Source organism: Lichtheimia ornata, assembly GCF_029851405.1.
Source record: "Lichtheimia ornata isolate CBS 291.66 chromosome Unknown scaffold00016, whole genome shotgun sequence".
In the NCBI taxonomy this organism is placed as follows: Eukaryota; Fungi; Mucoromycota; class Mucoromycetes; order Mucorales; family Lichtheimiaceae; genus Lichtheimia; species Lichtheimia ornata.
Genome location: NW_026695336.1, coordinates 63,398 through 89,103, shown reverse-complemented (window position 1 = coordinate 89,103; position 25,706 = coordinate 63,398). Strand labels below are relative to the sequence as shown.

The window sequence follows — 25,706 nt, the reverse complement described above, 5'->3', positions numbered from 1 at the left end:
AAAAATTACAATCTACGTACAACCTAATACTGTAATCGAAAGCGTGTGTCTTTTTTGGCTTCCCCACTGCCCTGATACAATTCGCGTGGGATCCATCCAATGTAATTGAGTCCTCCAAATCCACCAACGTAATAGATTTCCTTCACTTCCAGCTCATAGAAATGAAAGTCGTGGAAAGAACGCCTATACACGAGATCTATGTTAGTGATACGTGTGCGTGGCATTTATCATATGACCAAGTACTTGCCAATCTTTTGCCTCGGGATGCTTCGCTCCAAAGCAATCCATGGCGTCATCGTACTAGTGATACCGCATGTTGAGTATACATGAGCAAGCAGAAGAAAATGTTGTCTAATGTACCTGGCTTGGAGGAATAGGTGCAATCTCACCAAGTAGTGTGAGCCGAGGTGATTGCACAGGTGTCGTTTCATTACCCATCTTTGGATTATCGTATTCTTTCAAAGCACGGATTGTAAACCCCACCTTGGATGGCTCGTGCTGCATATTTCTTGCACTCATCTATGTATATGAAACCCCGGCGATAGTCAGCATCACGCTTGCCTTTTTGTCCTCCCCCCCCCACCCTCAACAAGAGATTAACCTGTAGATCTGACATAAAAAGCAAAAGATTTCCTTTATCGGACCAGTCACCACTGTAGTATTCCATGATACCAAAAGGATGACCTATGATTGACATCATGTGAGAAGATTACATGTATCCCACGGTCAACAACAACAACCATACCTCCCACATTCGGCTGTATCGATTCATCCACCAATGTTAAAATGGTACCAATCCCTGCAAACGTGTAAGCATACAACCGGTGATGAGCATTGTACCAATTACCAGCATCTTTGACAACGCGCCGTGCCAATTCAGCAGCTTCATTGACCGTTTGTCCCGAATGTAAAGGCGAGCAAAAAATGGTAGTAGCAAAAGCGAGCAATAGTGGCAGGAGTAGCATGGGATAGAGAAAGGAAAAGAGAAGCGACAGGATCGATCAAGATGAGGAGTAGCCCTTTTTTCATTGCTGGCTTTATCTGATTAGGACGAAAAAGACCGTGTGTTACAATGCAAAAATGAAACAAGGGAGGGAATACAAGTAAGGGCGGCAGGGTATATTACGTATGCGTATGTAGTAGATGTACATGTTGTTACGAGTATTGTGGAAGAGGTGAAGGTGGTGCTGCTGCAAGAGCTGGCGATTTGGTGGTTGTGGTGGTTATAGTAACGGGATGATGGGTCGTTGTTTGTTTCTCATGTCGTCGTTGTTGTTGTCGTCGTTTTGCATAGTACTGGTCACGCTATTGTACATAGATGCATAATGCATCATTTTCGTGTCTCAGCGACGCATAATAATGTAGCCCCACTTTTCGCTTACCATCACAAGATATTCTGTACTAGCGCTTCTCCCACTCGTTATTTTTTCCATTCGCTTTCGCGCTGATCGTTTTAGGATATAGCTGAATTGAGCATGGATTTGTGGATAGATATCCTACAACATGGGGTGAATGATCAGCTTTCGGTCATTGAAATAGATACGTTGATGATGATTTACCTTTATGCCAAGTAAATCAACCAATGACCTTAATGCAGTGTGGCTACGGCGACGAAAAAAGGGATCTAGGTATATGTAAACATGATGAGTGTCCAGACAATTCTGTATAAAGTGGTCCGTACAAATGGCGTGTGTTACCTTGTGACATGGGCGTCACGGCACGGCGAAACGCAGAATAGTGAGGCTGTTGCCGGATTTCCTTTTCACGCTGAAACACGGTGTTGGCTCGACTTTGAAGATTGACAGCCATCGATTTGAATTCGCTGTATGGAAACCAGCGTATGAGTGATGGGGAAAGGCGTATATACGTACTATCCATCATCATTATGAATAAGGCTCACCTGACAAAGAATGGCCAACACGATATTAGAAACACCCGATCAGTCATGAGGACCATCAATGAATAAAACCTTGTCTCGCCTCTTGCATAGGCATCATGTAGCTTGAATAAGTAGCTCAACGCATAGCCATTCTCGTCATCACCAAATAAAACGGGACCTTCACGTCCTGGACAAAGCTCAGTTGTCAAGCTATGTAACATCCACATTTATATATCGTGTAGTAGTAGAAATGGATCAATGGCTCTATATACAAACCTTCGAACACAAGCCAATCGTGCGGCCTTGTACAGCTGCAAATGTTGTGGTGATGGGGTGCCGATGTATGCAACAGTGGGGTTATCATCATCGTGTACAATCATGCGTTTAGCTTCCAGCGCTGGCCCATTTTTGGTGGATAGAATGATAGGCATTTGAGCCGTACATGCTGCGCATGTTGATTGAGTTGTAACGGGAGGAGGAGGAGGAGGAGGAGCTGATGATGAGGTTTCTTTACGTACAAGCGAGGATAGTTGAGAAGATAAAGAGCTAATGGGTGGATCCATTATCGTTGTAGTTGAATGATTTGCATTAGGAATAGGGATGGGTGCAGTGTTGTGAGGATTATTTGCGTCAAGGTGGTGATGATGTGTTGCTTGTGTACAAAAGACGACCCGAGGACCATGCACTTCACAAAAATGCAGCATAGCTACAAGGGCATTCATTATAGACCGGCAAAGAATGCACGGCACGTTAACCCGTTTGCAATCCAAAAAGTAGAGAAAGAGGAAAAAAAGAAGATTGATCAACAAATAGCAGTGATGTTGTTGTTGTGGATGATGGTGATGGTGATGGTGATCAAAGTGGGTCACGAGACAGACGATCTGAGCCCCCCTTATGAGGACCCAAGGTGGGGCAAGCAAGGGACCTTTTTGTCACACATTGTCCATGCGCATGGATTTATAAATGTATACCAGGTCCATGTACCTTCTTGTCAAGCACATGTAAAACACGATCATTTAAGCGAGCATGCGGAGAAGATCGGATGAACAATCCTCCATTTCCATGATTTCACAAGTTTGGGCACATCAATGTTTTACAGCAGCAGCAGCAGCAACAACAACAACACCTCGCACATTACAAAGATAGAACGACATGTAAGCATTTATTTCTCTCTCTGATGAATCGTTTTAAATTCCATCTGGCTAATGTCATTTGATCTTCATGACGTACTCACATGGGACGGTCCTTATCGTTTCATATTACTCTACAAGGTTCGGCTGTTGTCATACGTAAAGCGAGCAGCGCTCGATCAACTTCCGACTGATATGAAAGGCTGCTGAACCCCATCAAAATGTATCATTGTTTCTTTTTTTCCTTCCAACACAATGAACCAAGGTAAAATGTCCTTCCTTGCTATTTCGCTTCTCATTCTCACATAGAAGCAGGTGATTCTCTCTCTCCCATCCGCGCCACTCGCAACAAGTTCGATCCCAACGACGAGAATCTCGACAAGGTGCTTGAAAGCAATCGCGCATGGGCCAAGGCTGTGAAAGAACAAGAGCCTGAATTCTTTGAGCAAATCAACTTGAAGCAAGAGCCCAAGATTCTTTGGATCGGTAAGTGTCATGACGCCTACACGCGCGCGCGTGCGTGCGTGTATGATGATGATAAGGTCGTGAGTGGTTCGGGGACGTGACATTGATTTCCTTATCTCTATTTAGGTTGCTCTGATTCTCGTGTCCCAGCCGAGCAGATCCTTCAACTTGGTCCTGGCGAGTTATTCGTGCATCGCAATATTGCCAATGTCGTTACCAACTCGGATATGAACTGCTTGTCCGTGGTGCAATATGCTGTTGAGGTGCTCAAGGTCCAACACATCATCGTATGCGGTATGTGTCTTTTTTTCATTTCCAAAATTTGGGGGTAACGGAGCTACTTTCCTTGCTGGGATACGTGTACCACGTTATCGGGTCAATCGATGGGTGATGAGATAGATGGATGGATAGAGATATCATTGACACATTTCCCCCCCCCTCTACTCCATAGGTCATTACAACTGTGGTGGTGTGGCTGCTGCTTCTGGTCATGGTCAATTTGGTTTGATCGATAACTGGCTTCGTAACATCAAGGATGTCTATCGCTGTAAGTTCATATACCCCCCTCCCCCGTGAGAAAGAAAAAGAACCCACATCTCATCTCTCCTATTAGTGCACGCTCGTGAACTTGAAGATATCAAGGATGAAACTGCTCGTTATCGTCGTCTTGTCGAACGTAACGCTATGCACTCTGCTGAAACTCTTTGCAACTCTACCATTGTTCAAAACGCGTGGAAGCGTGGCCAAAAGCTCTCTGTTCACGCATGGGCTTATGATCTTTCTGATGGGTAAGGAACAAAAAGAAGGGTAGCTACATGTGGCTTCATTGTATGCTAACGTTTTGATCCTATTAGTCATGCTCGCCGTTTGGACTACTGCAAGCATTCTGACAAGGATTTGCAAGATGTTTACAAGGTCACTAACTAAGTGTAGAATAAAAATGGGTATTCACGTTGTGTTTATGTCTACGATTTGCATGGTTGGATATGGCATCTTTTGCAAGCTGGTGGTGTGCACATCAATGGGAGGAAAGAAGGAAAAGGCAATTCAAAAGAGTGTGGGCTATTATACGACAACCCTCAAGAATCCATGCAAGAGAGGAATGAGGTATGAAACAGCATGCAACACGTGCTATGGGCTATTCCATGTCATCATCATTTTACCCCAACATTGGCTTCAAGTGGATCTCGAACCACCATTGTTATCATTTCTTTCTCGTTTTGCGTACACAATAATGGAGCAGCAGCAACAACAACAACAATCACCTATTGATGCTCATACGCCTGGAGCCAGGTATGTGTGGATGTAGCATAAAAACACGCTCACTTTTGCAATCCAACCAATACGTCTTTCTAAAAGTGCCTCTCCCATTCGGCAACTCCCATCACCAGCATGGTCGCCTTATCACCAAGAGATACCTGCAGAAGAAATCCTTCCCATGTTGGATCCCATATCGCCGTCATTGCCACCATCCACATCGCCGGAATACACCTTGTCAAGTGACTCCGTACCACCATCCATCAGCAGCTTCGAACAACAGCAAAGACATCCGCTGAAAAGAGAAAATGACTTGCAGCACGATGATGATGATGATGGAAACACCACTGGATCCGGAGAAATTACACCCAAAGGTGCTTATGCATCTTCAGCGACTGTGGACAGCTACAGTATCAGAAGCAGCAGTATTGACGAGCAAGCGTATGATGCCAGCGATGAGTATTTGCCCGGTGAAACAAGCGAGGATATCACTGAAGAAGAGGTGCAAAGCATCCACCGTCAAAAACGACCACCCACGCTTTTTACGTATGATGATGAAGACGATGATGATTATGAAGATGATTCAACAACCATTATAACAACCACGAATAGCTATGTATCCACCATCACCTCCACCTATCAAAGCACCACCGATATGGACGTGACAAGCAATGATGAAGAGCAGCAGCTGCAACCTTTGGATGAAGAAGAGCTTGAATTGTTTGTCAGCGATTGGTTTGAAGAGATACTATGCATGGAGCTTGATCCACCGGAAGACCTTTTATGGTGGTGTGTGGTATGCGAACGACAATACGCTCTGCCAGAAGATGTGGTTCACCATACTCGAGAACAACATGGCTTCCATTTACCTACACCACGCCCTGTGGGTCGTCCACCTATTGACATGTACGTTGTATCCACCCATAGCACACAAGTGTAAACAAGATGACAAGATCTTTCTTTTGCTTTCCATTTCATTTTGCGATCCCCTCCTCCTCCTCCTCCTCCTTGCTCGTGTACAACAATAGCTCATGCACAACAATAAAAACAGCTGATCAACTACTACTTTTCCTATACATTCAATATGCCCGTTATACTTGATCTTACATTTTAAGCACCCCGACCACGATGCATCCAGTGACATTACACATTCATTTCACTGGTTAAATTGAAGAGGAATGTATGTGTATGCGTGGAAGCGAATAGACCCATGTATGCTGCTCTTCTGTGTGATCATTTTTCTTTCAATGAGACGCATGCATATGCATATCTGAGATGCCAAGCATGCAAAAGTATATGGGCTTATCCCATCAATACATATTAGCGCATGCATCCCACATGGCGCAGCACTCTAGTTCCGGGATCAGGGAGAGAAAGTCATTTCAATGATCTCTATAATACACATGACGGGATAACGTGATCCCGTGTACTGGTGTGCGCGTGTGAGTGTGTTGCACATTATGCAAACACCCATCATCATAGTTTAGGCGCGCGCCCATTATCTCCTTTTCTCTTTGCACCACGTGATCCCCCTCTTTCATGAGATCATTTATGTTACTACTAATGACGTCTCCCACGGTAGAATAGAAGGGTGGTGGATCAGCAAATAAAAAGCACATAGGGTAAATGATGAACTAATGATGTAGATCGGGCTGTAATCAGGGACAAGTGCATTGTCACAGCTCATTAATGCAAACAACAACAACGCAGTGCGCGGCATCCCATCTCAGAATGCTTCACACTTTTTATGTACACCAATAACTTGGTATCACAATGTGTGTGAGTGTGTATGTGTCAAATGCTTCGCTCATCACACACACACACACACACACACACACCGGAGCTGTCATTCGGGCCGATCGAGATCATAAGGCATTTTATAATTTTTACCCTTTTCGTAACGTGCGTGCGCGCACTTTTTTTTTACATACGATGACCAGGGAACAATGCGAATCGGACAAACCGTCAAATTCAGCAATACAGTTTGGATCAAAATGCCCTGCATAGACATTTATCTTCACCACGCGCCCAAAACGCAGCCCCACCTCGAATCTTATGCTTTTATATAGTTAGTCTTGTGTGCACATATTCCATGCAGGGAACGACTCATTCATCCACTCTTTCATACACAATTCAGAAATCACACTTTTAATGTGACATCACACTAAGCGTCCGTGCATTGGTTGGTTAGAGTCTTTTAATTTTTGTTATTGCTAATGGCGCATAAAAGGAGAAGAATTCGCAATTTTTTGTTCGTCGTCGTCGTTAGAGGATGGTGGTCGAGATCATAAAGAGGAGAAAGAGCCAATACATAAAGAAAACATTTGAAGGGGTATATACGCTTGCGTAAAAGAATCAAAATCATAATAGCTGAGGGAGGAGGAGAAGAATGAGAGCGAGACAATAAGCATAGAGTAGTAGAATAGCAAAAGTTGTTGTAGTAGTAGGAGGTCGTTTAAAAGCGTGCATATGGAACAAATGCTGAAAGACGACGTTGATGATGTTCATCAAGCGGAGGAGAAGGTAACGTCGTCGTCATGGGATGGCAAGGAAAGGGTTGCTGATGATGATATGACGTTGGCCAGCAAGCATGGGGTGCAACCAAAGTGGGTGGTTGTTGTGTTGGTTGTGGATAAAACATGTGGTGCTGCGCATCTGTGGGTGATTGGGGAGGCGACGAAGGAATAGATGCCATATCGTCAACAGGTGATGTTGCTTGGTGTTGCTGTTGTTGTTGTTGTTTTGGCATTTCGAATGGCTTCCATTGTAAAGGTGTGCGTTTTGATAAAAGTACTGGATTGTGTGCCGTTTTCTGATGTCGGGTCAATACCGTTTTACGAGCAAAGCTTTTATGACAACCTTCATGACGGCACTTGTAAGGTCGGCGTCCAGTATGGATTCGTCTACATGCACATGATTTTCATTGTGTTATTGAACATTAACCATTTTACAAACACACACACACATCAACACACCCCCCCCCCCAAGAAAAGGGGTGATGTGATCGACACGATCCTTCCTTACCTGTGTCGAGCAAGCGAACTACTATCACTGAAACATTTACCACAACCTTCATGTTCGCAAACGTGTGGCTTCTCACCCGAATGCGTGCGCATGTGGACTTTGAGAGCGGATCGCTACATTAAAAGATATACATGTCAATATCATTGACTCTTGCTCCTCCTCCTCCTTCATCATCATCATGCCCTTGTCAACCCTTGTAATGATGCACTCTCACAAATACACCCACGCACACAATACTACCCCTTTCAACTCCCCCATATGCAAAACCCCCCTTCTTACCTGAATGAAGCTCTTGCCACATCCATCTTCGTGACACACATATGGTCTGTAAAAGGAAAGTTAAACAGGGTCTGCTGCTGCTGCTGCTGTAAAGACATAAGCTTGTCATTGTCTTACCGCTCATTGGTATGAATTCGTCGGTGTCGTGCAAGGTCAGAACGACGACCTGTCAAAATAATAAATAGCATTTAGCCTTGTGCCTACTTGTTGATTTTTTTTTCGTTTCATGAACCAATCACTCACCAAAGGCCTTGTTGCAATTTGGAGCCTCACAACGATGTTGCTTGTTGGCGTTTTGCTGGGACTCAACGTTGATCAATTCGAGAATATCCATAGCTAAATGATGAGTTTTTTTGTGGGCTGATAAAAGGTATCGTGTTAATGATTCCTATCGACTTTTTAGAAACCAAGGTCTCCTACCGTACCTTTTTTTCAATGCTTGGAACAACAAAGAGGAGCTTGATGTAACAATGAAGCTGATAATACAAGACAATAAATACAAAGAGACGAGAACACAAGTGATAAGGACGCGAAACAAACGCGCTGAAGGAAGGATTTGTCTTTTCGGGAAGTGCTTATTTATAAGATAAGGAATCAATGGGATGAATGGGATCAAAGAAAGAGAGAAAGAAAGGGAAAGGGAGGCTATATGGTAGTTTGGGGGGCTTTTGTATAAGGAGACTGCAGCAGCATATGGTAGTGGGGGGTGATTAAGAAAAAAGTGATCGGATAGAACGGAAGCTCTGCAGCTGCCATGATCTCGATGCGGCCGTGTCAAATGAAACAAGAGGATGCTTGCATACCTTGTTTGATAGATTGGGGGAGCGAGTGAGAGAGAGAGAAACAAGAGCCAAGAGATCCATATTCATACATGGACAAAGAGAGAGAAATGATCTCTCTTTTGAAAAAGCGGCAAATAATGGTACGTTCCAAAAATGGGTTGTGCACATACATGCGCATGTGCATTTCACTTAGCATACACACACACGCACACTCACACATACATTCACTGCTTATTACTCTTTCTTCGTCTTGTCGCCGCTTTGCATTGTATTTTGTGCATATGGCGACCGTGCAGTTTGGTATAGTGTCTCTCCCTCGTCATTATCATTCATTCATCCATACACGCTCACACTCTCCTTCCCCTTCTCCCAATCCCTTCTTTGCTCGAATGACTTTTTCATTGCTGCATCTTAATCATCTTCGTGCTTGCTTCAATAACTTTTTTTCTCGAATACACCAATCTCATTGTCTTTATGCACATGTGAATCAATTTGATAAAGAAACAAGTCGGTCGATCATGTGTGCCAAAATAGCTATTCCCGCAGACTGGTTCATTTCTTGAAGATCCCTGTATCCACCACCTACTTGCAGTTTCCATTTTGGTCCACGTCGTTGAAATGTGTGTGCGTGTGTATGTGAATGTGGGGAGAGAGAATAAAGAAATGGTATGGATCGGGGGAAAGGGGAGTATCAAATGGAGTAGAGACAAGCATGACAAGGAGCAACGCGTGCTTAGAATTGTGTTGCAGTAATAAAAGCATCATCAAAAAAAGTATGTATGTGTGTCATGTATGAGTAATAAAAGCTATCTAAAATACTGCACCAAAGCCGAATGTTTGTTTGATTGATCTCCAATAGTAGCCGGTCCAATTTCTTTCAGTCAATTCCTCCTCGCCGATCGGCACACCGGTTTGCTTCACATGTAGTTGAACACTATCGTTTCCTTGATCCAACGTCATGGTCACCGTCGAGAAATGACCTATAGGAGTAAGAGGGGAAAATCCACGTCAATGTCTCCCTTTGGCAAATACACTCCACATTTATGTATATCCATGATTTCTACCTTCGGGCCATGATTGCAAACGCCATGATTGAACAATCTTTTTATCAGGAACCTATCGTAGTAAAACGAACAACAAAGGGATCAATGCATTGTATTAGTCTTTTCATCCTTGCACTCTTTTGCCACCGTCAAACTTACAGCATCGAGGAGTTCACCCCTCACATTTCCATTGAAAAGCTCAAACTTGCTACCCTTCTCCTTGGAAATCTTGGCAGGACCGCGAGTCCAAGCACACACTCGTTGAGTATCCAACAAAGTCTCGTACAATTCATGGGCGGATGTTTGGAATTCAACCGTGTCTTCGAGAGTCGTCGTGTTGACCTTGCTGGATGATGATGATCCCTTTTCAGCGTTGGTTGAAGGTGCTGCTGTAGTAGTAGTGGTGGGCTGCGACTTGTTGATGGTTGTTTTTTCTTTGGCAACATGTTCAGCACCACGAGTAGGAGCAGCAGCGCCCATTTCATCTTTGGCAATATAAACGTCAGAGCCATGTTCTACAAGGTAGATCAAGATCGATCGACTATTAATGATACATAATGATGATCACTCACATTTCCCCTCCTCCTTCTTTGGTGCTTATTTGTAACCTATCCTCCTGAACTCCTTGCACTTACCCTTAATGAGATCCTTGGCAAATGCTTCAAATTTCTTGCAGATCAAAGGTGTCAGCTTTTTCTTGATTGTATCTCGCAAAGGCTGCTTTTCATTTGAGTCGGCATTCACTGAAATGTCAAACTACAAGGGGGAAATGCCAATATTGAATATCATATGTTTTCTCCCACATCCCTGTCCTTCTTAATAAACATACCACATAATCATCTGGATCAGTGTCATGGGCCACCTCTGGAATGAAGATCTTGCCATTGCCTGTTGTACCATCACTGGTCGTTCCTATGCAAGATACATTTATTTAATCTCTTGGTTCTTCCCTTCCATCCAACCATCCCCCCTTTCCCTGCATCGACAATCTCTCCATCCAATTCACACACACACACACATACCTTCCCAACTGAGCTTGATAGCTACATCATAAATAGTAATGATCTTGCCTTTGCGTTGGTTCAAGTCGACATCACCAGTGCACTCGTCAACATTGGTTATCTTGACCTTGCTGCCATCCTTTTCAGCTTCAAGTCCCACCAACTCCTTCTCAAAGTAGGATTGGGTCCAGTTCAAGCAGTTCTTGTTAACCCTACAATGGTCGGCTTGTCAATGAGCTTCCTTCGTTCAACCAAATGACAAATAAAGCTTGGAATTCATACCAGTGCCTACAATGTATTCAAAAGAGACGCGTCAATGTTGCCTTGGAATAAGGTGTTTAGTGGTGTTGGGCTTACCAATTGTTCACGTTCTTCCAGTTGGTGGACATTTTCCAGAGAGTTCGATGCGCGATCGCTAAAAGAGAGAGCCGCCGATTTCCTTTTCTTCTCCGTTGCTGGGTTGTCAATTGAGCGGAAAGAGAATAGAAGAGACGTCACCTAGTCACGCATTTTGCATTAATCAAATTAAAGCGCACGGCCGTAGTCATGCTAGTAGGCTCCATCATGCATGTTGAATGTCACTCACTCACACCACGGGGTATAATTATATCTCGTACATGATGGTCACGGTATGCTAGAGTCATCTGTGGCTATCTCGGCAGCAGATGACGACGATCCAATGAACGACGTTCATATGCTGCTTGTCAATCGTGGTGATAGTCGCACAAGAATCATCATGTACTCAATGTCGCAGCATCCGTTAACGAGGTATGCTGCGTAAGTTTGATATAAAAAGCAATTCAACCCCACATTTCCCTTTTCCTTATCTTTTATTCTTACCCATTACAGTGTTGATTTATTTTTATGAGGCCAGCACCCTCGCAACAACAACAAGCGATTGCTTGGTCGTACCCCGATTATACAAGTAACAACTTTCAACAACCTACCAATACCAGTAATCTCGATCATTCGATTCATCCACTTGATAACCTACCACCCACAACGCCAAGTCAAAACGACACCTTATCTTCAGCAACAACCTTCTCAAGTAGCAAAAATGAGCCATTCACTCCAACAGGGATACACAACTATCGACGTAATGCAGCTATTGGTGGTGTCATGACAACCACTCGACCCATGGATATTCCACCGTGGTCACCACCCTCACCATCAGCATCCAATCTGGCTAATAGTAGCGAACAGCAACAAGCCCGACAGCTGGTACGACCTGCCACGTGTCCTGATGCATTTCCATCATTGTCATCTTCCAATTTTACTGTCGGCAGTATACCCGAACCACCACCACCTTGGCCAGTTAACATGCAAGCTGTACAAACACCCATCGATGAAAAGATTATCTCCACTCCCCAAGGAGCTACCCCTGATGAAGATGAAATGCTTGTTTTTAGGATTGAAGATCTCAAAATGTAGTACTTTTTATCTTCACTCGCAGTATTAACGTAACACGTGCCATGGCACGGGTAACGTGGAAAACTAGTACATGTACGCTTTAGACCCCCCCCTATGATGCTTAGATACTACGTGTCAATAAAAGAAACATCCTTAATCTTGATCGTCTCCATGACGACGATCCATAGCAACACTACATACGATGACCACCATCATGTGTATAAATGGCTGTGACATGTGCACGTTCATTAAGGTTTATGTACACACAACTATCCTTGGCATAAACAGACAACCCAAATACGGTACGACAGGTGAAATCATGCAAATTTAGGTCGCTGTGACACAAAAGCTTTTCTTTGAGCACACAGCCAAGGCAACTTTTATTTCATGGTGCGCAAGTAGATTCCCCCTCACGAAGACTTCTTCCATTCATTATAGGCCTAGACTCAATTTGCAAACATCCATCCAGGATACAAAGACACTGACCACGTGGATACATAAATAGATTGCTCATTGTGTTCATTGTCGGTAACTCCCCAAGATGTATCTTTCACAAAGGTAAATTTATACGATGATTGTTCATTTTGAAAGAGGGGCACATTGAAATATGAAACAAAAATGGAAAGTAAAAAACAATGGACAAATGCGATATGTATTATTCTTTTGACTAATCCTTGTTGGCCCATGCGTGTGCCATAGCGAGGAATTTAAGATTGCGGCTTTGCACTTCATCATCAGGAAAGATGTAATCAAAGTACTCTTCCCAAATAATATTGTCTTCTGTAGAGTCTGCAGCCTTTCTTCTCTTCCGCACAACCTTGGGTAGCTTGTCTTCGACCACCTTTTGTGTTTCCTCGTTGCCATGCTCCTTTTCAAATTCCTTCCATGCTTCAAGCAGAATGACACGCTAAGCGTAGATGTATGTGTGAGTGAATCATTGTTGAATACCCATTTGCCCATCACAACTTACCTCTTCTTTGAGTTCTTTCTTTTTGAGATTGTCGTAGGCATCCTCATAAATCTTGCGTGCTCTGCGATTGCCTTCCTCGCTGTTGTTCTTGTAAGGTATTGAAAGTTCAAATTGCGCAAAGCTGATGTAGACTTTGACATGCTCGGTGCGCTCCAACAATCGTAGGTATAAGTCGCGTGTGTTCTCGTATTCTTCTTCCTCGATTTCGAAATCTGACGACAAAAAGAAAAAGTCAGCATGATTTCATCACAAAAGCATGAGTCCAATCTACCAATATAGGCTTTCCACAAGAGCTCTGGCATGTCAAGTGATGGTTGTGAGATGGCAAGTTCAAAGATGGCACGACAACGCTCCTGTTCTCCAAGAAGCTTTTCCAATTCGGCAAACTTGATCCAAGCAGAGCAATTGGCAGGATCGTATTCGAGGAATTTTGTATATAGCGTTCGACATCGATCAAATTCACGCAACTAGATGATGTACGTCAATATGCATATAGAGTGAGAGAGGAAATACGACGAGAATCAATTACCTGCATCTCCAATTCAATATAGCCCTTGAACAACCTATTCTTGGGACACATGCCAATGGCCTGACCAAGTAATTTGCGTGCTCCTTGAAGGTTGAGTTGTCGAATCTCAAATTGTGCTGCTAATAACCAGATCTTGGCGAACGTGAATCTTTTGTGTGGGATAAGCTTGAGACATTCGGTGTAGATCTCACGCGTACGCTCGGTATCCTATAATAATAACAACGGCGCCATCAATATCAAGCTTGATTCCCTTATCTGCATATGCTTTACCTCCGTTTCAAGTTCCTCGTATAATGCGTAATTGATCCACAAATAAATGTAACGTCTCCAGTATCGCTTTTCATCTGCTGGTGGTACTTGTGCAATTGCTCGCTCATAGACTTCTCTCACTCTGACAATCTCGCCTGCCGACTCCTCAAGTTTGGCGTAATCGAACCATACATCGTAATTCTTGGGGTTCGCTTCAATCTCTTCTTCATATTGTACTCGTCGTTTGCCCAATACCACATCCTCGATTCCCTCTCGATTGCCGTATTGCTTTTCAAAGTTGGTGTACTGGTTGTAAAGCGATTGCGATTTGGATTTGGGCAAACGATCCAAACCATACTTGAAGATGACTCGTGCACGCTCGTATTCCTTCAACTTGATTTCATACTTGGCAAATGCCACCAACACCTTTTGATCCAGCTTGTCATCACCCATGTATTGAATTGCTTCGGTGTAAATCTCGCGGCATTTATCTATCAATCATGCATAAGGTTAGATACCCCATCAACGTAATCAAAAAGTGTGGCGCGAGTACTTACCAATGTTGTTATGTTCCTCTTCAAACTTGGCCCACTTGATCCAGTTTTTGGGTTCAGGATGAATACTGACAAAGCGTTCATATAAAGCTTGTGCACGAGCCTCCTCATGATAACGCAATTCCATCTTGATATAAGCCATCCATGCATCCTCATCCGGCTCCCATTTCATCCAACGCTCAAAGACATTGCGTGCCTTGGGGACTTCACCAAGCATCTCCTCCATGTACGTGTACTTGTACCAAAACTGATTCATACGCGGTAACAATGTCGTAGCACGGTCGAGCAAGTTGCGTGCATGCATCACGTTACGGTTCTTCATTTCCATTTCCACATAACGCAACCAAATAGCACCGTTACGCCACTCCACGTCAAGAGCGCGTTCATAGACGGATCGTGCACGTTGAAACTCTTGTTGTGATTCCTCCCAAGACGCATATTTCAACCAATTGCTAACGTTGAGTCGGTTCTTTCGAATGTTGTCCTCAAACTCTTTGCGCTTGCGTTGTCGAAATTCAGAAAGCTCTTCGAGATCGCTGATCTTTTGCTTTGGAATCGAATGCGTCGGTTCAAGTCGGCGATCATGGGCTTCACGCAAGATCTGCTCGGCTGTAATCTGCACAGGTGCTGGGTTCTTGTTCTTGACCTATTGTATAATGAATACATTAGTAACACGCTTCCTACGACCAGATGCACACTAGGATTCAAGGATATTTGCCTTTGGAGGTCGTGGATTCTTGCCCGATTCCATGATGACGACGAGTGAAGAGTGGAGAAAGAGAACCGCTGGTGTTCAAGCCGATTAAGGTTGGACTGTCACCTATTGAGCTCCGCGTACCACACCACCACATCACCCCATTCGCATGGCAACGCTTGCTTGATCCATTATTCGATAGTGCATAGTTTTACAACGAGTAGCATATCCAAGTACATATCAACTAAATAAAACCAAATGTCAGCATCATCATCATCCTTGCTAAAAACGCCTTTGTAAAGGAATTCAACAATTTTTACTACTGCATCTCCATGCAAGCAACCCATGGTTGCTTTTAAATGTGCCACAAATTTCTGTTGCATTGGTTGCTTATAGATGATCGCTGCGTGAAATTGCACTGGATACAGTATCCATGACGACGACATCACGAGTGTCTTGGGCTATCCAATAGCAATGTCATCAACAACGTGTGTGGCGTATTCGGAAGATGGAGATGATCGACATAGACGCGTAAATGTACACATGCAAAAGAGCGCCCTCTCATTAAGAAACGACTGACGATATGGCGAGTTGGATCAAAATTCGCCACAAGCTATATACAAAAACTTGGATGCAACCTATACTTAATGCATCATCTCCTATCACCAGTCATCCTTCTTCCTTCCTCCTCTTTACGGCTATCGCAACTTTATACCATGCCCATACCCTTTATAAGGCCACCCTTTACTTCCTCCCATATTGATAAAGAGAGAAAAAAAGGAGACGCTACATGTAGAAAAAGGGGGGTTGTGATGATGGATCTCACAGTAAGAAACCATCCAGGGGTGTGATTTGAGAAATAGATGTGTACATGTACATTTTGTTACACATGTAAAGTAGGATTTAACCAAACAAACAATGATCGACATTGTTGATGGTGTACGTTTTCTAGATGCTGTCATCAATATCATCCTCAAGTTATCTTCTCTTTTGATTCTTTATTCGTTATTGGTGTACTAGGATTATAACGTTGTGGATGAACGGAAGAGAGAAAGAGAGAATCGATCGAGGATAGGGAGTGTGTGTGAAAAAAGAGGAAAGAAATGCGACGAGACTCACTAAGTACAATATGCTACACCTTCAAATGTATGAAGGTGGGGAGGAAAAGGTATAACATTGTGTTGTTGTTGTTGTATGTAAAGAGAGATTGAGAAAGGGGATAATTAGAAAAGCTGGTAAACAGCAGCCAAACCACCCAAAATGGCAACAGCAGCACCGGGATTAACTTGACCAGCGGCACCTTCTGCAGAGGCAGGCGATGAGGATGAACCAGAGTGAGAAGAGGAAGACGAAGCTGGAGTGGCACCTGAAGAGGAACCACTGGCAGCAGGGCTGCTACCACTGCTACCAGCAGGAGCAGCAGGTGATGAACCACTGGCACCCGAAGCAGCGGCACCAGAAGAAGAGAAACCACCACCAGAGCAACCTTCAAGAGTGAAGGGACCAGCAAAGGCAAGGTTGGGAGATTCACCAATCTCAAAGGCATCTTTTAAAAAGAGAATGAAATGTAAGCATTTGGTAATGAAAAAACATTGATAAAAACTTACAATCTTTGCCGTTTTCACAATCTTGAGGGATGTCCCATTCATAGCTACCAGTGGCAGCATTCACATTTTGAGCGATTTGGGCAACGGGTTGAAGAGCAGTGGATGGACCACGAGCAAGAGCAATCTTGGGAATGGTATCGACCTTGGGGTTGATCCAAGTAATGCGAGCCTTAGTGCCAGCCTTATAAACGGTACCAGTCAAGGGTGAAGTGATGGAAACAATGGCACCACCTCCACCACCACCGGCAGCAGGTTGAGCACCACCAGCAGCGGGTTGGGCTCCTTGAGCTGAAGCAAGTGCGACAAGGGCAGCAGAGATAATGGCAGTAGTGAATTTCATAATGTGTGAGTATTAAAAGTTAGAACAGAGGATGGAATGAAAAAGAAATGACACATGAGGGATGGTATTTATATACAAATCTATCGCATACCCCAAGGAGGAGAGAGCATCCACGAAAAATGGAACAAAAAGTAGCATCCAGGGGGTGGGGGATGGAAGGGGTAAACGACAAAGTTGGGATAGGATCATAGTGATTCCAGCCTATACTTTGATTGCGCATCATCTCCTTACCATGCTATACAGTAAAAGATGTTTATTCCTCCTTTCAATCTTTCTCGCTCTCGGAAACAAGAGTCTTTTCCCTCCTCTTTATCCCTTTCTTGATCCAGAATTTAACATCTCCTCCTGCTGTGTATGGGGTGAGGTATCTTTTTGACACGACTACCCAAGAAACAAACACAAATGTGCTTCCCTTTGCTGATTTGTTTGGGTGCTTTATTTGGCGGATTATCGACATGATAGATTGTTGGCAAGATGAATACAAGTGTAGTTGAAGCGTTTACAAGGTTGCACTTTTTTCTCGTTGATGAGGTAAAACTTGCTTTTAAGGAGATCTTGGTTGTTGAACGCGATGGATCATACGTCGGGCAGTAATCAGAATAGGAAAACACCATCCAAACTGGCCGTTGACATCTATACTCCCTTGTACTTTTTTTTCCTCCCTTCAATTGCTTTTTGCGCCTGTATCTCCTCATCCAAATCCTCCTTGGACGCCTTTTTCGTACATTACCGAATGCTTGCTGCTGCTGCCAATTAGGCACTATGGACAAGAAAACGTGCCAATACAAGACCACATGAACGAAAATTGACGACGCATCATCACGCATACTACATTGTGACCTACCTTGTTTCGATAAATTGCCTTTGATATTATTATTACTCTTCTGCAATGTATATGAAACAATACTAACATGTCGATTTCGGTGGAAGGATCCTGGCTCTCTCTCTCTCTCTCTCTCTCGCTTTTGCTTTCTCATTTAATGTTGATTCGTGCATGTGCATTACCCGCAGATGGATGTTTATAGATCATGAACGTGCTGCATCATCAATGATACATGACGATGGTGGTGAGATGCAAGTATAAGTGCGTGCGTGTGCATGTATGTAGTAGATTGGTTACAGGCATCATCAAGGGGTTGGCACCTAGTGGATCGAAGATTGGCGGGGTCTACTTTTTGATCACGTCTAAAACAACAGCAAGGAGATAAGATGTTGCAAGTAAGAAATGAGAGAAAATCGATACAGTAGATGGATGCAAGCGTGTGTGTGACAGTTGAGTGCCCCTGCTATGTTTTTGATGCTCCTAATACTCGTGGATCAGAGTACACGCATTGAGAAAGAAAAAAAGATATTGATTGCATATACGCTTCTGCAAAAGAAATGTCGTCTCGTAAAGGAGGTCTATGATCGTGCTTGATTTATCACTCAATCATCCTCCCCCACCCCTTTCCCCGCTTTCAACGAAAAAGAAGCTCCTGCTGCTTACCTGAATTACTTGTAGTAACCGGGTCAACACGATCATTTTGGGGAGCGCCGTCATTTACCGCCCTATTGTCATATCTAGACCCCCTTACTTGCATGATCACCATACACAAGATCCAGTAAGGTCACGTTAGAAGTATATACGCGGTAAAACGAAAAGAGAGTTGTCGGTATAATAATAACGTTCATTGATTGACAAGTTGCATTAGCCGATTTGTGTGTGTGTGCGTGCTATATGTAGAGGAGAGAACACACAACGCGACTAATTCAATTCACATGCAAGTTACACATGCTTTTCCTTAACCAACCCTCTCCTCTCTCATCGAAACCTAAAAATTGCATCCTACACCTGGTTTCGTGTTGTGCATTGATAAAAAAAGCTGGAGATCAAATGACCCTATGTATACATTGGGTCTAGCAAATGCAGTACTGTTACTACAGCAGCCGTATGTTTTGTCGCCTATACGCAGCAACATGCATTCCATTGCATGGCGTGTATGTATTGGTTCTGGGTTTCCATGTAGCGTGTAAAAATATGCAAATGTATTCATGCAGGAGACAATTGTCAGCGTGTAGAAATCGAATGGTCTTTCACATGCCGAGTGCTTGACGGCCATTCATTTTACGGGAGAAAAAACCGGTTACAGTGTATAGAGATCCTATAGTATCGTGACCGATCACCAGCCAAAATATAGCACAACGACACTTTTCATATGGTCACTTTTATTCATGGTAAAAGGATGGTTCTACAGTAGTAGTTGCCAAATCAAGGGCGGGATTGCAAATACAAATGCATGGATCATCATTTGTTTGTAGTGTCAACATGCAGGGTGTGCTTTTCTCATCGTGAAAGAAAACGTTTGTTGATGGTTGTTTGTGGCGTCTTCGTTGTGTGGAAGAGTGATGCTGCTGCTGCTGATCGTTGTTTGAATGATTATTCGGATTCGTCCGCTGATGATGATGTTGCAAGGTGAGTGTTGGTAGTAGTAGTAGAGCCTTCATAGCTGGAATTTCATGGTGCCCAAGTCTATGAGTTTTCATTGTGTATCAGGCCTTTATACTCAGATGGTGTACAAAGAGGGTGCCATTACCAAAAACATCGAACAAAGAGGCCGTTTTTGATAAAAGTGATGAAATGGCAGCAATGAGAGCATTCGCAACGTTCAAAGACCATGAATAGCCATATCATTCCCGTCATTAAAGACTCCAGTGGCGAAAAGCTTCCTCTTCATGTGTTTTTTGCCGGTTCTTTGGAAAAGGATTCATCACTCGTGATCTTGTTGCATGGTGCAGGTGGCGATCACTATCATTTCGGCTCGATTGTCCCAAGGCTGATCCACGCTGGCTATGCTGTTTTGACGCTCGATTTAAGAGGACATGGCGAATCTCAAGTAAAGGGTGATGATGATGATGATGATGATGATGATATGCATGTCAGCTTTGAATCCATGGCGAATGATTTGGATGTTGTGCTTCAATGGCTCAAGGACAAATTCGATGGTGCCACAAACTCTGTTCGGACGCGTGTATTTGTTGGAGGACTTTCAATGGGTGGTATGCTTGCACAAGTGTGTGCCCATCAGAAGAAAGCGAGATGGCTTCAATTGGGATACGATATTGAAGGTGTGATTGCCATTGCATGTCCATCAGTGAATATGATTTGGCCGCGTATTCCATGGATGGATGTCTATCGTGGTATATCTTCAATGGATCCAGATGCTATGAAAGCTGCAAGGGAAGCCATCATCTTATCAGCTGTTGAAGAAAATGGTCGCAAGGAAACCGCTCGTGCTATGGATCTCATCAACGACATCACGTTATTCCAATCCTTGCGTAGTTGTGCTGATGCCCTTCCTCGTCCTCCTCCTCCTCCTTGTGCTCCAAAGGATTCCATACCACCTCATTTTGACGCCAATCCACTCAAACTACCATTACTCCTTGTCACGGGCTCGCAAGATGAACATACGGTGAAGGTGATGCATGCTTGGCAACAATTGAACGAAGACCACAAGATTGGTAGCCGATTCAAAATGATTGATCATGCTGGACATATGGTACCTCTTGACGCAGGAACACACTTGGCTGATGCCATCCTCAAGTTTCTCGCTCAATAAACGTGGAAGTGTATTTTGGATGATGATAATAAAACAGGGGGGAATATACATTGATCCTAATCGCTCTTCACCTTGTTGTCTGATCGCGATAAAAGAATGGTTCCTGACAAGATCATACTCGCTCCAATCCACCATCCAAGTGCAAGAGGTTCATCGAATATCAAATATCCCAATAAAGCCTATATACCATAATTAGAAAGACAACATCCACAACATGTGCATGCATAGAGACTTACCGAGACGCTAAAGTTGACAGCACCGTTGACGGTAGTCGTTTGTACTGACGATGGTGCAGCGTTGAGTGCTTTGGTGAATAATGTCCACATGAGTGAGTTACATACAAAGATGAGCCCGAAGCAGACACCTCGTAATATCAAGAGCGAAACCTAGATCGATGAGTTGGTGATGGTGGTATGGTTGTCAATAGCATAGATCGCGTACATTGGTATCGATGGTCAAGGGAAGTGCATCGAGAAGTCCTTGGTTGGTAATAAAGTGTACAATAGCATCATGGTATTGTTCTGTGCGTTGGTCTGAAAAGAGTTTGGCAAATACAGAGGAAAGAGAGGCAAACACGCCTGAGAGAACAGCAAAGGGAATGAAAGACATGAATCGCGGCTTTTCAAGGTGTGTAACGCCATCATGTATTCCTCCTCATCAATGCCTTGAATGCCAGCCAGTGTATGTAGCGTACAACAATGTTGGATCCCCACCATACATATTGTCATTAGACGAACATGCTTTCATGTGTAAGATCAATGACATTTTCCTTACAACGCAATCAAGATCATGAATGTAGTATGCTTGTTGGCAATTTCATTAAGCAAAACGAAGATCCTCCTCCAGCACCTGAACATGGGATCGAAGATAGAGCAACATACAAATGCCAAAAATGAGCATGATTGAATTCTGAACAAAAGGACGCAGTATGCAAAAGCGTGGCTAAGGGATGATTGTGGGTTCATATTCTTCATCATTGGGTATTCATGGTCAAGAAAGATGAATGAACCAAGGTTTAATTATGAGAATGATGCTACTGAGTTCTATGTGCTTTTACGTATGAGAGCATAGGAATAAGGAGATCGGATGGCGTCCCGTGATGTACCCAGTATCGCTTGCATGCTGTCATCCTTCTCTTCGGGCCGATTTAAAATATCCGCGTGCCTCAATGGGGTTCTAGATCGAACGCATGCTCGTGTTGCTGTTGGTGGTGACAATGCCGGTGAGTCGTGTGGTACTACTATTGGGCGTTTGCCGTGTCTATCCCGATCCATCCTTCATTATTGTTGTCCTTTCTGGTTGCCAAGCAACGCATTTCCATGCCAACATGGTATCATAGAGCAACCCCGTCGTCATGGATGTAGTCAATAAAGGCTTGAAGAGTGGTCAATCAAAAGTGGATTTTGGGATGTGGAGGAATGACTGGGTGATGCTTCGTGACGTGCCACCAGAGATTTTGGGTACCAAAAACAAAAGCTGTCAAAAGACTCCACTTGCACTTGTCTTTTATTACACAACCCAAACACACAATGTCTTTCTTCGGTGGTGGTATGCAAGGTCAACAGACCGTCAATCCTCAAAACATTGCCATGGCAGAACAAGAACTTGACATGGTCACTGATTTGTTCAACCGGTAAGAGAGTGAGATTAGTGACCATCAATAGCAACAACAACACCCTGACACAAACGCGACGCCTTTCAGTATTGTCGATTCTTGCCATTCAAAGTGCATTTCCAAGGAATACAATGCCAACGACTTGACGCAAAGTGAAGCTGTGTGTATCGACCGTTGTGTTGCCAAGTTTTTCGATTCGTATCAAAAAGTGGGCGAAAAGATGCAGCAGATGGGTCAAGCCAACATGCCCAAATAAGAGCATTACGACAATATCCTAGCAATCCCAAACAACAACAGCCTTATGATATACGACCCACAACCCCCCCTTTTGTAAAGCGATCGATTGTAGAACTGTATTTAGAATACTCTCTTGCATCAAAAATCACCCACCAAAACAAGCAAATGTGAACGATGTGTTACGTTCGTCGTCAATCAAAATCTGTTGTGTGCCTCGAGATGATGCAGAATATATGGTTTCAGCGGCAAAGGCGCATCATAATGAGGGCTTGGGGCTGTCATTGTCATACGTAACCATGCGCCAAGTCGGTAGCAGGTGATCAACAACACAAATGCTGCTGATTCACATAGACGCTCTTCTCTCTCTTTCTTCTTCTGCCTTTGATGGTGTTGTGATGGAACAATAGGAGGATGGGATAATAGAGCGTAAGAGGAGGAGACTATTATTGGGATGATGATGATGATGGGACATGAGTGGATGATACATTTTTCTTGTGAGAGCACTTTACGGAATGTTTGGATGATGAGATGATGGCCATTTTTAAGCTCGGGCGTTTCCCGCTTGGTTCACAAAAGTGCAATAATAATGGAAATGCAATGCAATGCGGGTACCTTTTGTTTAAAACAAGCAAGTGAATAATGTGTACTTTGTTACTTATAGTCCACGCCTTCTCTCCATCTTTCATTCTTCTACTCTTTCTTCTCCCTAACTCTGACCTCGAATCATCAAGCTCGGGGACCCCTTTTCTTGCTGTGTCGTTTTTCTCCTGGCTCTTTTCGGTCACTATCCCATTCATCCCCGTATATAAAGAAACATCTACTCTCCCATTTGCTTTCTTCTTGATACACACACGCACACCTCGACTCCTACACTTTTGACAATGGCTACAGCCACAACGACAACTACAACGAGCCCCAACACCAACAGCAGCAGTACTACCAGTACTTGTTCAAAGACGCTCTCAGTGGATGTGTCAGACCTTATTCAAATCCTTCAAGTACAGCTACCTCAGCTTCATCACGAGACGATAATATATGCAAGTATTTCATTCAGTCATCTTCTCCCTGCTGCAATACGCTGCTCTTTTTCTCGCTGTCTCCTCCTCCTTGCTTAGCTCGACCTGCTCTTAAATTGGAGCTATTGCTCGAGCAACCGCATATATTTCTTTCTAAATATGTGGTTATCCCACCATGACGTATAAAAAAGGAGATGGAGACTACTCGAGCAATCATTGGAAAATATTACAAGTCGCTTATTGATTGCTCTTTTTCCTTAACCTTCCTTAGGAACACAGACAGCAAATGGAAGATACCAAGGAGCAATATCGTACGCTCTGCAAAGAAGCCGATCATTTACGAAAGGTATACATTTTGACCAATTTTCATCATTGCATCATGTAACTAATCCATCATCATGAACCTATGTAGAAGCTATTGGCGGTTGTGCAGGACAATAACACGTATCGAAAAGCGCAAGAGCGCATGGAATCTCAAATTTATGCACAAGAACAAGACCTTGTTCAGGCACAAAAGGATAACCAGCTTTTGAAAAAGCGTAACAAGGACTTGGAAAAACGACTAGAGAACGAGGTACAAGGGGGTGGTGTGTGTGATTGTAGATGCCGGTACAAGGGGATTGGAGCCGATCTATGTATTCACACGGTCTTTTTTCTTTATTGTCTATGTACCTAGCTGCAGAATTATGAAAGCGATCGATTGCTATGGCAACAACGTGAAGCGGATTTGACCAGCGAAATCAAACGCTATGCAACACAAGGTCGGCATAACAACGGCCATCCACGACGTGCTCGTAGTGCAACGGCATCCAACATTTGGTCACGATCCGAGCCATGTAAGTAACGATCATCATGCTTAAGATTTACATTCCAGGTTCTTGATGATTGACATTGTGTGTATATAGCGATCATGCGAGGTCCCAGCATAGGCATGAGCCCACTCATGGAAGAGCGTGCAACAACACCCACCATCGATGGTGTATCAGCACGAGATGCCAAGATACGGGTTCAAGATAAGCTGATTGCCGATTTCAAAGCTGAGCTTGAGCAACAAAAGATGGTACTTCACGAGGCCATGACAACAGCTGAGGCCCAAGCACAGCGTGTGGATGGGTTGGAACAAGAACTTGCCAGCTTACAACAAGTCAATGCCTCACTTATGGAAGATAATGAGAGCTATCAAATGCTTTTGCATGAAAAGACCATTGCTGGTGAATTCCCTGTCAAGGTAAATAACATGGATGATACCCCACAATGCATGATTTAATGCTTTGTGTTGATAGAAATCGGAACTATCCACTGCCACATCTTCTCTTGCAGCCGAGCTGAACAAAGTGCAACAGCAAGGCGGAGATGGAGGATGCACTTGCCAACATGCAGGCGCAGTCAAAAGTAAGTATTCACCAGCTTACGCACATGCATACGCATTATCGCCCACCAACCACGGCCCGTGCTCAACCTTTTGGTTAGAATTGTCAGAGGATAATCGCCTATTGCAAGAATCCAACAAGGCTTTATCATTGTACATGAATAAGATCCTTCGCAAAATTGTGGAGAACCAAGATTTGGTGGACGTCCTCAATATCGATGATGACGACGATGACGATGGACAACCCCAACAACAGCCAAAAGCTGTACGTGATACATCTACATCTACCACAAGCACAGCTGTGGAATCCACTACCACCACCACCACCACCACCAATACAGCAGCAGCTGAAACATGTAAAAAGACGATCCCACCAAAGAAGGATGATCAACAGCCACAGCAGCAATCCAATCATTCCAGTTTCCGTTTGTCAGGCTCACACTGGACAACACCTATCAAATGGGTGGCAAGTCGTGCAAGAGCTGAAAGTTTGTCAAAACTCATGTAATATACTCGTAAATAAATGACCCCTTCCCAACTGTTTTTCTTTGTACTCTTGGATGGCCCACTCCTATTTTTGTAATGATGATGACACCATCATCACCATAAGCGGTTCTTTGATATCATGAGCCATTCGGCATGATCCATGCCATAATGACT

The 25,706-nt window shown here is 43.7% G+C and overlaps 13 protein-coding genes across 13 annotated transcripts; 6 read left to right on the top strand and 7 right to left on the bottom strand.

Moving 5' to 3' along the window:
• Positions 1 to 23: 23 nt before the first annotated feature.
• Positions 24 to 965, bottom strand: O0I10_004364 (uncharacterized protein; the record flags this gene model as incomplete). The annotated part of the gene is made up of 6 exons (XM_058484423.1): positions 24 to 183; positions 248 to 300; positions 361 to 519; positions 602 to 684; positions 746 to 799; positions 848 to 965. The coding sequence occupies 6 exons, from the start codon at positions 963 to 965 to the stop codon at positions 24 to 26; spliced, it is 627 nt and encodes a 208-aa protein (XP_058344684.1).
• A 190-nt stretch (positions 966 to 1,155) lies between these two features.
• Positions 1,156 to 2,601, bottom strand: O0I10_004363 (uncharacterized protein; the record flags this gene model as incomplete). The annotated part of the gene is made up of 6 exons (XM_058484422.1): positions 1,156 to 1,305; positions 1,383 to 1,496; positions 1,560 to 1,624; positions 1,698 to 1,822; positions 1,901 to 2,089; positions 2,156 to 2,601. 6 exons carry the CDS (start codon positions 2,599 to 2,601, stop codon positions 1,156 to 1,158), a joined length of 1,089 nt encoding a protein of 362 aa, XP_058344683.1.
• A 663-nt stretch (positions 2,602 to 3,264) lies between these two features.
• Positions 3,265 to 4,401, top strand: O0I10_004362 (uncharacterized protein; the record flags this gene model as incomplete). Its single annotated transcript, XM_058484421.1, has 6 exons — positions 3,265 to 3,274; positions 3,319 to 3,495; positions 3,601 to 3,768; positions 3,926 to 4,021; positions 4,088 to 4,262; positions 4,329 to 4,401. The coding sequence occupies 6 exons, from the start codon at positions 3,265 to 3,267 to the stop codon at positions 4,399 to 4,401; spliced, it is 699 nt and encodes a 232-aa protein (XP_058344682.1).
• A 307-nt stretch (positions 4,402 to 4,708) lies between these two features.
• On the top strand, positions 4,709 to 5,671 carry O0I10_004361 (uncharacterized protein; the record flags this gene model as incomplete). Its single annotated transcript, XM_058484420.1, has 2 exons — positions 4,709 to 4,767; positions 4,834 to 5,671. 2 exons carry the CDS (start codon positions 4,709 to 4,711, stop codon positions 5,669 to 5,671), a joined length of 897 nt encoding a protein of 298 aa, XP_058344681.1.
• Positions 5,672 to 7,186: 1,515 nt separating this feature from the next.
• O0I10_004360 (uncharacterized protein) lies at positions 7,187 to 8,368 on the bottom strand (the record flags this gene model as incomplete). Its single annotated transcript, XM_058484419.1, has 5 exons — positions 7,187 to 7,634; positions 7,756 to 7,868; positions 8,035 to 8,080; positions 8,152 to 8,200; positions 8,278 to 8,368. 5 exons carry the CDS (start codon positions 8,366 to 8,368, stop codon positions 7,187 to 7,189), a joined length of 747 nt encoding a protein of 248 aa, XP_058344680.1.
• Positions 8,369 to 9,626: 1,258 nt separating this feature from the next.
• Positions 9,627 to 11,249, bottom strand: O0I10_004359 (uncharacterized protein; the record flags this gene model as incomplete). The annotated part of the gene is made up of 7 exons (XM_058484418.1): positions 9,627 to 9,796; positions 9,881 to 9,932; positions 10,019 to 10,374; positions 10,495 to 10,615; positions 10,689 to 10,771; positions 10,882 to 11,072; positions 11,218 to 11,249. 7 exons carry the CDS (start codon positions 11,247 to 11,249, stop codon positions 9,627 to 9,629), a joined length of 1,005 nt encoding a protein of 334 aa, XP_058344679.1.
• Positions 11,250 to 11,724: 475 nt separating this feature from the next.
• On the top strand, positions 11,725 to 12,291 carry O0I10_004358 (uncharacterized protein; the record flags this gene model as incomplete). The annotated part of the gene is made up of 1 exon (XM_058484417.1): positions 11,725 to 12,291. One exon carries the CDS (start codon positions 11,725 to 11,727, stop codon positions 12,289 to 12,291), a length of 567 nt encoding a protein of 188 aa, XP_058344678.1.
• Positions 12,292 to 12,937: 646 nt separating this feature from the next.
• O0I10_004357 (uncharacterized protein) lies at positions 12,938 to 15,323 on the bottom strand (the record flags this gene model as incomplete). The annotated part of the gene is made up of 7 exons (XM_058484416.1): positions 12,938 to 13,177; positions 13,241 to 13,452; positions 13,512 to 13,707; positions 13,770 to 13,976; positions 14,040 to 14,509; positions 14,576 to 15,218; positions 15,291 to 15,323. 7 exons carry the CDS (start codon positions 15,321 to 15,323, stop codon positions 12,938 to 12,940), a joined length of 2,001 nt encoding a protein of 666 aa, XP_058344677.1.
• A 1,166-nt stretch (positions 15,324 to 16,489) lies between these two features.
• O0I10_004356 (uncharacterized protein) lies at positions 16,490 to 17,213 on the bottom strand (the record flags this gene model as incomplete). The annotated part of the gene is made up of 2 exons (XM_058484415.1): positions 16,490 to 16,812; positions 16,874 to 17,213. The coding sequence occupies 2 exons, from the start codon at positions 17,211 to 17,213 to the stop codon at positions 16,490 to 16,492; spliced, it is 663 nt and encodes a 220-aa protein (XP_058344676.1).
• A 2,654-nt stretch (positions 17,214 to 19,867) lies between these two features.
• O0I10_004355 (uncharacterized protein) lies at positions 19,868 to 20,809 on the top strand (the record flags this gene model as incomplete). Its single annotated transcript, XM_058484414.1, has 1 exon — positions 19,868 to 20,809. One exon carries the CDS (start codon positions 19,868 to 19,870, stop codon positions 20,807 to 20,809), a length of 942 nt encoding a protein of 313 aa, XP_058344675.1.
• A 56-nt stretch (positions 20,810 to 20,865) lies between these two features.
• Positions 20,866 to 21,418, bottom strand: O0I10_004354 (uncharacterized protein; the record flags this gene model as incomplete). Its single annotated transcript, XM_058484413.1, has 3 exons — positions 20,866 to 20,988; positions 21,046 to 21,195; positions 21,251 to 21,418. 3 exons carry the CDS (start codon positions 21,416 to 21,418, stop codon positions 20,866 to 20,868), a joined length of 441 nt encoding a protein of 146 aa, XP_058344674.1.
• A 920-nt stretch (positions 21,419 to 22,338) lies between these two features.
• On the top strand, positions 22,339 to 22,680 carry O0I10_004353 (uncharacterized protein; the record flags this gene model as incomplete). The annotated part of the gene is made up of 2 exons (XM_058484412.1): positions 22,339 to 22,442; positions 22,512 to 22,680. The coding sequence occupies 2 exons, from the start codon at positions 22,339 to 22,341 to the stop codon at positions 22,678 to 22,680; spliced, it is 273 nt and encodes a 90-aa protein (XP_058344673.1).
• An 862-nt stretch (positions 22,681 to 23,542) lies between these two features.
• Positions 23,543 to 25,554, top strand: O0I10_004352 (uncharacterized protein; the record flags this gene model as incomplete). Its single annotated transcript, XM_058484411.1, has 7 exons — positions 23,543 to 23,698; positions 23,949 to 24,023; positions 24,090 to 24,251; positions 24,354 to 24,513; positions 24,583 to 24,905; positions 24,961 to 25,069; positions 25,148 to 25,554. The coding sequence occupies 7 exons, from the start codon at positions 23,543 to 23,545 to the stop codon at positions 25,552 to 25,554; spliced, it is 1,392 nt and encodes a 463-aa protein (XP_058344672.1).
• Positions 25,555 to 25,706: the final 152 nt, after the last annotated feature.